At 44.3% G+C, this 14,009-nt stretch overlaps 1 protein-coding gene across 1 annotated transcript; it reads right to left on the bottom strand.

Annotated features, from left to right (window-relative positions):
* Positions 1 to 1,522: 1,522 nt before the first annotated feature.
* On the bottom strand, positions 1,523 to 11,121 carry LOC144368720 (Fc receptor-like protein 3). The gene is made up of 7 exons (XM_078027845.1): positions 10,995 to 11,121; positions 6,565 to 6,870; positions 5,594 to 5,875; positions 4,977 to 5,255; positions 3,097 to 3,375; positions 2,616 to 2,777; positions 1,523 to 1,551 (listed from the first exon to the last, which is right to left on the bottom strand). The coding sequence occupies exons 1-7, from the start codon at positions 11,119 to 11,121 to the stop codon at positions 1,523 to 1,525; spliced, it is 1,464 nt and encodes a 487-aa protein (XP_077883971.1).
* Between the last annotated feature and the right edge of the window lie 2,888 nt (positions 11,122 to 14,009).

The raw sequence follows: 14,009 nt of genomic DNA on the forward strand, positions 1-14,009 counted from the left end.
CCTCAGCACCACATAAAAAAAATAAAATAAAATAAACGCATGCTGTCCATCTATAACTACAAAAAAACAAAAGTTAGCAATTGACATTACTAAAATTTTAACCCAAGTAGTTTGAATATAGAATTGACACATTTTTACCTCTTTTGATAATTTGTAGGAATTATTCAGGCAAGAAGTAGAACTCTTCACTTCTAGAAATATGTGGAAAGTTTGAGCTCCTTCCTGAGATAAATGGTCAATAACGGGACAGGGAATTTTGCCATGGGGTGGAGGATTCAGGAGTCAAGATTTTTGGGAAAAGAAAGACAGAGACCCTCTTCCTGGTGAACTGTCACCACTTCTCGGTGAGTCTGCTATTTAATACACTTCTTCAGGAAGCCAATGAAGGGCTGAGCACTTGCTTGGCATGCATGAAGTCCTGGGTTCGATTCTCAGCACCACAAGCAAAACAAAACAACAGCAATTCTTTTAGACCTGGTGGACAGAATACCCCCTGGCCTTCTGTTCATATGGATCACATAAAATAGTCAGTACACTCCTCCTTCCTGGTGTCGTGGTGACCGAATAGTCTGCTTTTTGAACATTATCCACTTCAACAGTGAGATTCTAATGCCCTCTTCTAGGTAGTGGGGAGGGAGGTTAGACAGAGATTAGATGGGGGATTCATTAGAATATTGTGTAACACTGTGGGGTAACTATGGCCTACAACAATTTATTATGCTTCTAGAAATAACTACAGAAGTACTTGAAAATTCCCCAGACATATAAATTGTTATATTTGAGGAGATGAAAATGCTAGTTATCCTAATTTGATCAATACATATCATGTACATGTATTGACTTATAATATTGTATCCATAAATAAGTATAAGTATTATATGACAATTAAAATAAAATAAAATCTCACTTACAGATGGTCTAAACACCTTTCATAAAAGGTGGAGACTCTCATATTGGATGAAAGGAAAAAAAAGGAATTAATCACATTTTAATTATTTAAAAAAGATACACTAAAGTATAGGACACAGATAAATCAAAAGGACAGGGAAATAAATACCATGTTAGCAGTGATTATATTTGTTAACATGCTAACATTTATAATTGTATTAATCATAGTTCATTATTACATTAGTATCAAACAAGAACTATTTCAAAGTAAGTGATACTATCCGGGAGGTTTGGTAAAGAGGGTCATTTTGTAAGGATAAATTTTTTCAATTCATCAAAAACACATAACGATTCTAAATATTCACACAGCTCATAAAGAGCATCAAATCCTCAAAGCAGAACTAGATACGACTGCAGGAAGAAATGAATAAATTCACACTTGCAGTTGAAGATTTCAATTCCCTATCTCAACAATTGATAGTATACAGAAAATCAGTAAGAACATAAATGAATTTAGTAATGACAGCACACTTACTGTAAGAAATGTTAGAAGAATCCCTTTTGGCAGATCAAAAATGATACGAGATGGAAATGTGAACACACAAAGAAGAATGGAGGATATTGAAAGGGTTAGCTAGGTGGCTACAATTTTGACAGCAAATCCTATAAAGGCAAGAGAAGAGAAAGATATCAACCAACTCCCTCTTACACACAGGTACAAGCATTCTTAATAAAATTTTAGCAAATCAAATCCAACCATCATGATAAAGACCCCAGAAATATAATATGGCTCGAACACTCAAAGTTAACCTTATTAATAGACTGAAAATAGAAAATCACCTGATTATTTTAATCAATGCAGAAAAAGCACTTGACAAATATCTGTGCCAGTAAAAATTCTAAACAAATTAGGAATTAGTAGGGACTTGCTTAGCCAGATAAAGTGAGTCTATAAAAATCCGGCAGTTGGTAAAATACTTAATTGTGAGAAACTGAATACTTTTTACCTAAGGTTAGGAACAAGACAGAGATGTCTGCTCTGACTAGTTCTATTCAACATTATATAAAAGGTTTTAGACAGTGCAATCAAGAAAGAAAAATAAAAGGTTAAGACTGGAAAAAAGTGATACTGTCTTTATTAGCAGACAGCATGCCATCTAGATAGACAATTTTATGAAACCTACAAAACAGATATTAGAACTAAGTAAGGAGTTTAGTGAGGTTGCAGAGTATACGATTAACATGCAAAAGGCAATTGTGTATCTATGTACAACCAACAATCAGCAATTGGATTTTTAATCTCCTCTCAGTTGTTCTCTCTTAGTTTTATCCAAATTTCATTATAGTTGACTGCTATTCAAATATATCTTGGCTTATGATTTGCACTTTTGACGATCACCTGCTTTTTGTTACAAATGGTGGAGGGGTTTGGGGGCCCTTTTGTTTTCAGTAGGCTTTGGAATGCAGGTAGAACAGTAAAGTGCTTAATTTTCCAAATTTTAATTGAAAGCAAAGCTCTGATACATAATTCATCTCAAATTAAACACAAGAGGTAAAAAAATCCCATTGAAAACTTTATGCTACCTTTTTTGTTACTATTGCCTGTAAAACTGAGGGACTAGTACTTAGGAGGAATAATTGGCCTTTACAGGATGCACTACCCAACTCCAAATCAATATAGCAACGGCCAAAGTCACAGCCTTAAGGGCTAAGACAGAGACACCTACCTGGTTTCTTTTGGCTCTTGATGCGATACAGCCAAGTAGCAGCAAAGACAAGGATGAGGAGCAATCCCCCAGTGACTCCTGTGGTCATAAGAACAATTCTTCTCCTGGAATTCCCTGAGAGCCAAGATATATACTTGAGTTTCAAGGGCAAAAGTTTTGGATCTAGACAAAAAAACATGCAAGTGGAGCTAAGATCTATCAGGGCAGGTAATTTTCCAGTTTCTGATTTCTCCATTCAAATTATCTTTAGTATAATTTGTAATTTTCAAAACAATGACATGTTAAAAGGTGGTCACCAGCATCTAAGGTTAAAATTTATTCCCTTTCCCCTTCCCACATGAAATCAGCATCAATCTCAAGCTGCTCCACACCTTGGTGGGCGTGTTCAGAAACTTGGCCATTGATAGAATTTGTACCATCCACTGGAGGAATGTTTTACTGCCTACTGCTATGGCCTCTAGTTCAGGTGCCACTAACTCACCTGTGATGCTGAGTGCCACCACCTCACTGCGCTGGGCCCCCAGGCCATTGTTAGCTGCACAGGAGTAGTTTCCAGAATGTTCTGCAGTCAGGGAGAAGTTGAAGGATGCTCCTCCTCCAGAGGGCGCCAAGATGTTCCCCAGGATGACGTCCTCGTGATAAAACTGGTACAGGATCGGGGGAGAGCCCCCCAGGGCCTCACAGTGAAGCCCCACCACGTCCCCCACCACAGCCTGGGCCCTGGGAGTCCTGAATGTGAGGACAGGGTGGGACACTGGAACTGAGAGAGGAAAATAGTTCATTGGCAGTTTTGTATAAGCATGTGTACAAGAAACTGTAATAAAAGAGTATTCTGCATAGTTCATAGTAGGAACACAAACCTGGATTCAGAAAAACATAGGTTTGAATCCTGATTCTGCTCTTTGTTAACTCTTTAATCTTGACTTTTACTTTACTTATTTATTTATTTAGCTACTGAGGATCTAGTCCAGGGGCGTTTTACCACTGAGCTACATTCCCAGCCCTTTTTATTTTTTATTTTGAGACAGGATCTTGAGAAGTTGCTCAGGGCCTTCCTAAGTTACAAAGGCTGGTCTCCAATTTGCAATCCTCCTGCCTCAGCCTCTGGAGTGTCAGGTATTATTATAGGCATGCCTGGCTGTAATCTTGATTTTTAAAAACTTTAACTTCTCTAAGTCTGTTTATTCATTTCTAAAAAGGAGCTAATAATAAATTATATCTCAAACTATTATAATAAGAATCATGTATGTAAAGTGATCCATGAATGCAAGCTATCATTATTAACAGATATAACTAAAATCCTACTTCTAGGATATTCCTATTGCTGAATCTTAGCTCTAAGATCAAGACATGGTTCCATATCTATCTAATTTAGGACCTCATTATTCTCCACCCAATTACCTGACTTCATTTTCCAAGTTACTATTCAGCACTGTGTAACATCCCTCCCTCTATCATCCATCCGTCCATCTATCCATCCATCCGTCCATCTATCCATCCATCCATCCCTCTATCCCTTCATCCATTCGTCTATCATTGTCATATATCAGATGACCCCAATAGAATTTAAGTTCCATAAGAACAGGGATTTATCTTTCCTGTGTTGTATTTCCAGTTGCTGAAACTTTGCATGACATTCAATAGTCGCCCAATCATTGGCTACCGAACTAATTGATCCAGACTGGCCCAAAAATATCCAGATACAGCACTAGCAACAATAATTCCACATTCATTGAGAACTCTAGAGATAGGACAGCAAATGAGAATAGAAAAACCATTCGTGTGGAATAGGAACGAGAAGATTGCTGGTTCTGCTAAGTGGTGAAGAAACTTAAATGAGATAGTTCTCTTTGTGTGCAGTGCTTTAGATTGAAGCTGTGTGTTTCACTGGCAAGAGACGCTTGGGAAGGATCTTAAGCTCTGCTTTGTGTTACAGACTGACTCAAGGGGAGGGAGTGTGGATGTGGGACCATTCATTGAATGGCAATGATTAGACCTGAAATATGAGCCAACACTGGCTGCAAGAAAGATGGCTTCTGCTGTGGCTAGCCTCACATGCACAAGGCCCTGGGTTCAAATCCCAGCACCACCACCTTTAAAAAAATAAAATAAAAGGTGCATGCAGGCAGGAAGAAAATCATGATCAGGGCAGGGAATGATGTTTCCTTGCCAGTGATCGCTGCAGCTCGTGTATCTGGAATTTTGGAGTCTTTGAACTTCCTCTGGAGTGGGGAATATGGGAACTGTAGCCTCTTATAGAGGAAAACAAAGGAATGTATAATCACAGGAAAGAATCCATGCCGGCAAGAAGTCCAGCAGAGTTCTGCTGTGTCTGGACTACTGTGTGTACAACCTGCTTACCTAGGACATGGAGACTCACTCTGTGACTGCGCTGGGCACCCTGGCCATTGTCGGCCTCGCAGGAGTAGTTTCCAGAATGTTCTGTAGTCAGAGAGAGGTTGAAGGATGCCCCTCCCCCAGAGGGCACCGAGCTGTTCCCCAGGGTGACGTCCTCCAGGTAAAACTGGTACAGGATCGGGGGAGAGCCCCTCAGGGCCTCGCAGTGAAGCTCCACCACATCCCCCACCACAGCCTGGGCCCTGGGAGCCCTGAGGGTGAGCACAGGGCGGGACACAAGACCTGAGGGAGACAGAAGGGCTGTCAGATGAGCTTAGAAATAGATATATCCCTTGATCACTTCTGTTCCCCACTGCCTGCACTTTCCTAATCTAAGGATCAGAAGCATTGTCCTAAAACCCAGAAAAGTAGCCCTGGAGAATTCTGTCCCCATCATCCCAAAGTCCTCTCCCCATGGAGCAAAGCATCTTCCGCTCATTTTGCCACGTTTGTAGCGGCAGGGGTCGTTTTTTTGGATCTTCGCCTCTGTTCATTTGCCTGCTTCCAAAACTTCAGGGCTGATGGAGAACTTCAGCTCTGGCTTGCAAAACAAGGGTGGTAAGGAGGAATCAGGAGCTCACTTCTCACAGTGACGGTGATCCGCTTGCTGAGGATGGGGACGTGGTTGTTGTCAGCCGCACAGTAGTACCTCCCAGTATCACGCTTCTGCACGGCGGGCACTCGCAGCTCTGCCAACAGGGAACGCTGGGTTTTTCTGCCCAGACTTGTTCCCTCTTTGTGCCAGGAGAATGTGATATTCCCTGTGCCCGTGGCTACTGAACAGATAAGGACCAGATTTTCTCCTTCAATCAGCTGCCCCCCTGGGGGCTGGATCTCTAGATTCACATCAGATACAGGGATTCCTGGGGAGACACAAGGTAACACGGGAGGGTTTTGATGGCAAGCACTTCAGAGTCAAGGAAAAGTCTGGAGCCGCCAGGAATAGGCCAGTAGTCGTAGATGCAATGGGTCCAAAGTCGGAAAGAAGAAATTAATTTTATAAAGAGATCAGTACCCCTTCCCACTCCCACAACAGGTCCTATCCTTGGGAAATGCAGGCACCAGGCCCATGATCTTAAACCCGGTGTTGTTTGTAATCACATTTTATAAACAGAAAAAGAGTACTGAAGTGACTTTTCTCAGAATCCAAACTCTTTCCCCATCCTTTAAGGGTTCTCCAGTCTCTCTTCCATGCCCCCACATTCTTCTCTGACTATTCCAGTCCATAGTCATCTTCCCCTTTTCTGATGATTTTGGTGTGAGGTTAAGTCTACTATGAAAACACTATCGGGACCTTCTCAGACAGCATTTGGTCAATGGTGCTTCTAGTTGTCCGGTTTGGGCACCCAGTAACTGATGGATAATTACTATTGCCTGGCTTAGATGGAAAAGAGGGTCCTAGGGAAGTTAGTCCAATACTGAGTCCAAAGAGAGAAAGATACCATAATCGCTGGAGCCTCTCTCGACATCAACCACCCTAGGGGCAGGGGGTGTCCTGAACTGTTCTCCTCTCCCCAGCTCTGGAAGAGCAAGCAGCCCCTGTAACACTTACTCTGCACAAGCACACGGGACACCCGGCTCATTTTCGTGATTCTGGGAGTTGCTGCCTCTGCCTTACACTGGTAGAGCCCCGAGTCTTCGCTCCCCATGGTGGGGATCTGGAGCTCTGGGGAGCTGCTGCAGCCTGACCCCAGGGTATGGCCATCTCTGAAGAAGCAGAACTGGAGCTGGACCTGTGACCTCTGAAAAGCAAGCTGCGTCTCACAGGTCAGAGTCCATGGGCCTCCCTCGATGGGCTGGGAGGGACTGGCTTTCAGCACAGGATGTGGAAAGAGCTCTAGAGAGAAGGAACACAATCCTTAGGGAACGGGGCATAGATCTACCTGTGCTGTCAGCACCCCGAAGTGGGGACCGTCTTCCTCCCATGGCCCAAGGAGATTTTTTCATGAAATCCCCACTGATAAACACCCTCCCTTGATCCTCACAGCTTCACTGCCAAAACCTAAACCCACAGGCGCTCAACCATTACCTTGAACTTGGATTCTTAGGGATTTTGAAGTTTCTTTCCAAAAAGAATCCCAAGAAAATCCCTTAGAAACAGCACAATGATATTTGCTCTCGTCTTGGCGGACTGAATGTAATCTGATGAAGTCTGAGTTATCACCATCAGGAAGTTGTTTTCCATCTTTGTAGTAAATCTTTTTATGTATTATCTCTTCTCTCCTCCCTTGGCATCTCAGATCTATATCATCTCCTTCAAAGACCGGGTATGGCACCTGGAGGATCAGCCAGTCTGCAAAGAGCGGAGGACGTACTCAATTCTTCCCTCTCATTTCTTTCTTTGCTCTCAGTTCTCCCCATGAGAAAAGACCTACAGCCCTGTACACGCCTGCAAATGTCCTCCACCAATTTTTCCACATGCTCCATACTAGATTCTTCCTTGTTCTGGAAGAGGGGACTAATTTCTGGAAAATGTCCTTGAGAAATCCCATCTTTAAAAGAGGAAATCTATCCCATACCATAGTCAGACCTGGCCTCCTTTTTGCCTGGTGGCCCCTGGGGTGCAGACACTTCTCTGAATGAGGAAGTGGACAGCACCACACTTTGCTGCTGCCGTGCTTCTTGCTCTCCCCATCACACGTGCCCACGCCTGTCACAGTGCCTTCTGGGTTCCCCGTGTTAACCCAGCTCGCAGATATTCTGCCCAGTGGTTCGATTTTAGAAACTCCTCCTTTTTCTCACCAGATGAAAATTCCACATGTACAGGGTCACTCTGGGAGGATCCTTGGGTCTTGCACTGGTAAGAACCAGATGTTTTGATTAGGATCCTTCCAGATGTTTTGTCAATCAATTTATTGTTCCGATACCAAGATGCGCCTTCCTGGAATTGCAAATGGTGATTCACGCATGTGAGAATCATCTTTTCTCCCTTGAAGACTGTGGACCATGGAGGATGGAGCAGAAGTACAGCTTTGGGTGGTACTTCTAAATGGGAAATAGACAAAGGCAGGTTAGTGAGGGGGTGGGCGGAGGACATGGGAGGGGCCAGCCTTGCAGCTGGGGATTTTCCTGGGACTGGGGTTAGAAATGTCACAGAGACAGCTTTGAAAAATGCCTGGGAGAGAATCTGTTCTTCCTCATCCTTTGCCTACCCTGCACACGGGCAAGGGGATATCGTAGGAGATGGGGGTCTTGGCAGCGGCTCAGAACAGTCTAGAAGACATGATTAGTGCCAGGTGTGGTGGCACATTTTTGTAATCCCAGCAACTTGGGAAGCTGAGGCAGGAGGGTTGCCAGTTGAAAGCCAGACTGGGCAACATAGGGAAACCCTGTCTCAAAGGAAAAAGGTCTGGGGATGTAACTCAGTGGTAAAGCACCCCTGGATTCAATTCCCAGTACAAAAAAAAAAAAAAAAAAAAAAGATTTCTCATTGTACAAAGACTGCTAAGTCCAGAAGGTAGGCTCTGAGATATTTTTGTTCTATTCATTCTTTTCAAGATGAAGGTGAACCTGGGCTGTTCAAAAGCAGTTTCTAGACTCCCCCCACCCAAAAAAAAATCACTTTGGGCTTGACTTTAAACATGTAATAAACAAGATTCTTTCTTTACTTTTGTTATTTTTAAACTTTGCTTAGTTGGAGAATCTACAGGGAAGGCAACTCTTCTCTACTCTCCATCTAAGTTGGACACAATCAATAACAAAGGCATATAAAGAATTTGAAGTAAGAAGGTCGGCCTGCTTGAGAAATCAGGCTTGTGTTTAGGATTGCAGCTCACTGATGGACCGGAAGCTGAGGCATGAGCTCCTTTTGGAAATATAGAAGGGTTTTACTGTGTCATTACCCTCTGTGAATAGAAGCGATTCCTGTTTCCTTTGGTAGCAGCACTAACTTGGACACACAGAGGAAATGACTTCGGGGGTGGAGGACATGAGGCCCGAGAGTCTCTGAACAGTTGCTTGCTGCGTCTACCCTTCCTTCTGCTCATGCTTGCTCCCTCTCTGCACCGGGGTGTCCTGGTAATGTGGGATGAGCTAGAAACTGAGAAGCTGGGGCCTATTTGCCCAACATGGTAACAGGTGTGACCCCACCACAGCAACTGATGTTGGCATCTCCCCGATGTCCTCATTTGCAAGTGTTGGGCAAATAGCCCCAACATGCTGGCTGAGGGGATGAGTGATCAGAATTTGGGAGGAACAGAAAGGAGGGGAAACTTACGTGATTGTTCTCCTCCGGGAGCTGTGAGGGAATCCAGAAGCAAAGGTTATTAGCATAGAACGATGTTTCTCAAATCTTTTCAATCAGATGCTTTAGGAGAACTTTTCTGACAACCTAACTGCACAACGGCTTTTTTCCTCCCAATTCTTGGCACCCATTGTGTACCACCCAAAGTTCCTAAACAACCAGGAAAACATTCAGTCTATGATTGACTTTACAAACGCAGTGCCCGTCCACAGGCCTGGCTCGTCTCTGCACCCGCCTGCGTGACAACTTCTTACTCCATTCCCTTCCTCTCTTCTCCCACAGGAACTCACAGTGCCCACGCAGGAACCACTTGGAGAAATGGCTTATCCTCCCCTCACTTTCTTGGGCCTCCTCTTATTCCTTCTACTTTTAAAAACTCTGGCTAAATTTTGGCTTAAAAACAGGGGAGAAGGAGGTCTTGTTTCTCAGTAGACCTTGCCTGACTCACCTAGATTTGGGAAGCTACTGCTTGTCTGAAAAATTATTTCATTGGGAGCTGTACAAGGAAAGAATTTAGAGCTGTGGATTGGCAGTAATTTAAGCCCAAATCTCCTATAGGATTAAAAAAAAAAAAGCCAGCAATGATACAAAACCAAGGGCCAATCCTTGGCTTCCTCGGATGGCTGTATTTGGAGTTTTATGGCTGTCTTGGGAAAGCGGGCCTTCTCTGTCTTTTCTTGCTATCTGACTATGAACCCCAATGTAAAAGAAGAGACAGAGGCTCCCTTGTCTGACCGTAGGAACTGAAGCCACTGTCCTATCCCAGTCCCTCTACTCACCCAGGATCAGCAGCAACAGCCACAGAAACATGGGAACCAGGCCTGGCTGCAGGCAGGGCATGTCTGTCTCACCAAAAGGCAGGCTTATTTCCCATCTACAAGGGAAAATGGGAGGTCATATTCAGATAAGATAGGTAGAAATTAGAAAAGGGGAAGTAGAAGAACTTGGTGTCCCGTCTCACCCCTGGGTTTTCAAACACGGACATGACAGCCCTCCTAAGAGATGTCTGTTTCTCAGCCCTGGTAGCTGTGTGTTTTCATATGTTGAGGGCCACCTTCCAACTGTTCAGACCTCTCAGAAAAACAAAAAATATTTTTATATATATTTCCAAAGCTGTGCCTGGGCTCTCTGAAAATGCCAAGCCATACATTTGTTTATATTCAAATAACTTGTCATTTCTCAAATGGAAACAACTTCCCCTCACCCCCCAGCATTTCTTCAAATTCATACATCCTCTAGGTCCACGTGAGGTGCCTAACATAGATCAAGCACCGACGTGCTTGACCGGCTCAGTGTTCTGATGCGTTTGGTGGTGAGAGCCGGTCAAGATGAGCAAAAGTGTCACGTAGGCAGTCGAGGGGAGAACTAAAGAATGTCCACGCGCTTCTGCCCCTTTCAATGCTTTATTCACTCAGATCACTTAACACAATTTCACTCTATAGGTTCTTAATCAAGAAAATGACGATCCTTAATTCTGGGCACTGCAAGAGACATGATCAATTCAAAGCAAACGATTGTTAAGTTAATTCTAAGCACAGCAAACACTCTTAGGTTCATGACAGACATTCCCTCTGCAGCTGAGCTCCAGGGCCAGAACTAGAGGCTCTTAGGCCTTAAGTCCAGCGGTGCACACTCACTCAGACCCCAGTAATCAGGTCAGGAACCGATGGAGGCTTTTCCTGGGGTGGAGCCGGCGGCTGGCTGAGGAGAGGGTCTTAAGGAGACGTTGCCTTGCTCACCAGGGTCAAGATGGGGCTGTAGAGTTTGAGAGCCGTGAGGATGGTGCAGAGGATCAGGCAGACGATGAGAAGAGCTGGGATGTCGGTCCAGGTCCTCATCAGGCCCTCCGGGCAGGCTCTCCGGCATGTGGGCATCAGTGCTGGCTGGCTGAATGTCTATTCATTTGCCGCATCATTTATGCTAAATTTGGGGGCTTCTGACCACCCTTCCAATCCCTATCAGCTGGTCTGGTGGTTTGCGCCCCGATCTCTCGCCTTTGGCTTTTATCAGGGCGAAGGCCAATGACAGAGACTTCACTCTGAGCTGTATCAGGGTTGTGGAAAGTGATTTATTTTATCAGGCTGTGCCTGGTGACCATATGGGAGGGCTCTGTAGGCATGCCTGCTGGGGACTGTAGTTTTTTTTTTTTTAATATTTATTTTTTAGTTGTAGTTGGACACAATACCTTTATTTATATGTGGTGCTGAGGATCGAACCCAGGGCCTCAAACGTGCTAGGTGAACACTCTACGGCTGAGCCACTACCCCAGCCGTGGCACTGGGGTTTTATTTCAAAATGGAGTTACTCAGGCTAAGGCCCTTCTTAGGTTAAGGGCATCCCAAAAGAGTCATGCAAAGTCAAGGTATCAGAGCAGTTGCAAAAGACTTGTTCACTGTCACATAAGTTGGCATGGAGCTTCTGAATGGGAAAATAGTGGAATTACACAGGTTAGCTAAGGAGGGCCCAGAACTGTGCAAATCAAGATGTAAATGAGCAAGCGTACAAACAGGAACCCCTGTTTGTAAAGGCAAGGCCCTTCTGAGAAAGGCTATCCTTCCCTTTGTACTCACAGAGGTCCCGCTTTTTATTTGTAATGTCTTTTAAGTCACAACTGGCGAATATTTTCTCCATGTTCTTGCTTTGCATTTGTGTCTCCCCCCATCTAACCTTTTTTTTTTTTTTTGGTGCCAGGGATAGAACTCAGGGGCACTTAACCACTGGACCACATCCCCAGCCCTTTTCTTTGCATTTTATTTAGAGACAGGGTCTCGCTGAGTTGCTTAGGGCCTTGCTAAATTGCCGAGGCTGGCTTTGAACTGTGACCCTTCTGCCTCAGCCTTCGGTGGCACTGGGATTGCAGGGGTGAGCCACTGTGCCCGGCCCCTGCTAACATTTAAGGGCCCGATGTTTGTCTTATCCACTACAGCATCCCTTGTGCCTCTCCTAGTTCACAGTTCTTAGGAAAGTTGGGATCTTTTGGTGTTTTTTAGGGACTGCTGAAATGGGCCATCAGGAACTCAAGACCAGCCTTTTTTTTTTTCCTTTTTTTGGTTGCAGATGGACATACATTTATTTATTATTTTCCTGTGGTGCTGGGGATCGAACCCAGTGCTTCATGCATGCTAGGCAAGAGCTTTACCACTGAGCCACAGCCCCAGTGTTTTTTTTTTTTACCAGCTGCCCTCCTCCTCCATGAAATGTTAATACCCACAGATATGTGTGCATCTTTTTATGTGCTATATGTATAGGTGAGTTTCATACATAAAAAAAAAAAAAAAAAGTAAGGTTTTTGTTTCCTTCACCTTCCCAAGAACCAATATCTGCCCCCTGGAGGATGACCTCACCCCTGTTGGAATGTACGGTGCAGACAGGGAGACGACTTTCTCAGCAATGTCACTGCATGGACAAAGTGGGGACCGCTCAAGGAGACCTCTGCATTATAAGTGGAAGATGATCTCAGAGCAGATGAGGCCCACCGGGAGCATGTATTGTAAAGAGCTGCAAAGAGGTTCTCTCTCTGAACCAAGTAGCACTTCCCCACCCCCTCTCCTGTAACAGGGTCCCTTTCATGTAACAAGGGTCCTCACCCCCTCTCCTGTAACAGGGTCCCTTTCATGTAACAAGGGCCCCCTTTACGCTGGGTATTAACCTGCTGCTCCACAACCGGCAGCTCATTGTAGAACAGACATTTCCCCTCCCCGCCCCCTCTCTTCCCCTCCCTGACTGAGGGGAAAACGAGATGAACATTCTTTCTATCCTAAGAGGGGCCATCTGTCCTTCTGTGTACTGCCCACCTGGACAGATTCTCTGGACATAGGAAATGAGAAACAGCTCTTAAGGATAAACATTAATTACAACTACTGCTAATACCTGGAAACAGCTCTGCAGTCCCCTTTTCAAAGCCCTCTGCTCCCCCTATAGCAGTCTGGGTGACAGCTGTGAGACTTCAGTTTGTCTATTGTCTTTCTCCTTTGCCAGCAAAGCAATTAGACTTCTTTGTCCTTTTTTTTTTTTAAAAAGCCTTGTCCTTGTTAATCAGATTAGCACTGGGGACAAGGACCAAGCTCTCAGGGTGACCCCCATAGAACTTACCATTATGTGATGTGGAATGTCTATTTCTGTCATTAGCCTGCTGGATCACTGGGGCTGGAAGTGAGTCTGGTTTGGGTCTCAGTGCCTCATTAGAACACTCGTAGAAATTTGTCCCAATCTGTCCATCAGTACGGCTGAATGACTGAATAGCTGACCAACAAGAAACAGCAGGATGGCCATTGAAAAAGATCAATGTGTTTAAGTGATTTCCTTACTCCCTCCTGATTGAAGATATCACCAATATTCTGGATACGTATTGATTGCATTTATTTATTGAAATGATTGCGCTATTTCCTAAAATTGTACCCAGTTCATTTGTAGCACAGGATCATTGTAGACTGCTAATTCTGCAGTGTGGATGCACCTCTGAGCTCCTGAATTTGGACTGGGTTTTCCTCTCCCGTTCATCAATAGCATTGATTTCCTTCACTACAGAGCTCATCATGGTGGAGGGCCTGTAGTGTCCTTGAGTAGTGCAAATAGTTTTGTACTTTAGTTTCGATTGGGATATTCAGTCAAAGTCCAGGTCTTTAGTGTCTCCAACCAAGAACTGAGCAAGACACACAGAAGTAACAGATAAAGTTCAGATTTATTGAACTTGAAGGTGGAAGTAGCACTCAGTAAGGTAGAGAGAGTGGGCTGAGGAAAGAGAGGGACTCAAG

Source organism: Ictidomys tridecemlineatus, chromosome 11, assembly GCF_052094955.1.
Source record: "Ictidomys tridecemlineatus isolate mIctTri1 chromosome 11, mIctTri1.hap1, whole genome shotgun sequence".
Classification (NCBI taxonomy): domain Eukaryota; kingdom Metazoa; phylum Chordata; class Mammalia; order Rodentia; family Sciuridae; genus Ictidomys; species Ictidomys tridecemlineatus.

Bases quoted from the DNA above. Each gene is read 5' to 3' on its own strand.
- LOC144368720 (XM_078027845.1), bottom strand. From the start codon at position 11,121: ATGCCGGAGAGCCTGCCCGGAGGGCCTGATGAGGACCTGGACCGACAT. The intron at 6,871-10,994 runs GTGAGCAAGGCA...CCGTTCCCTAAG, and splicing joins ACAGCCCCATCTTGACCCTG to GATTGTGTTCCTTCTCTCTA. The intron at 1,552-2,615 runs GTAGGTGTCTCT...TTGCCTTTATAG, and splicing joins CAAGAGCCAAAAGAAACCAG to GATTTGCTGTCAAAATTGTA.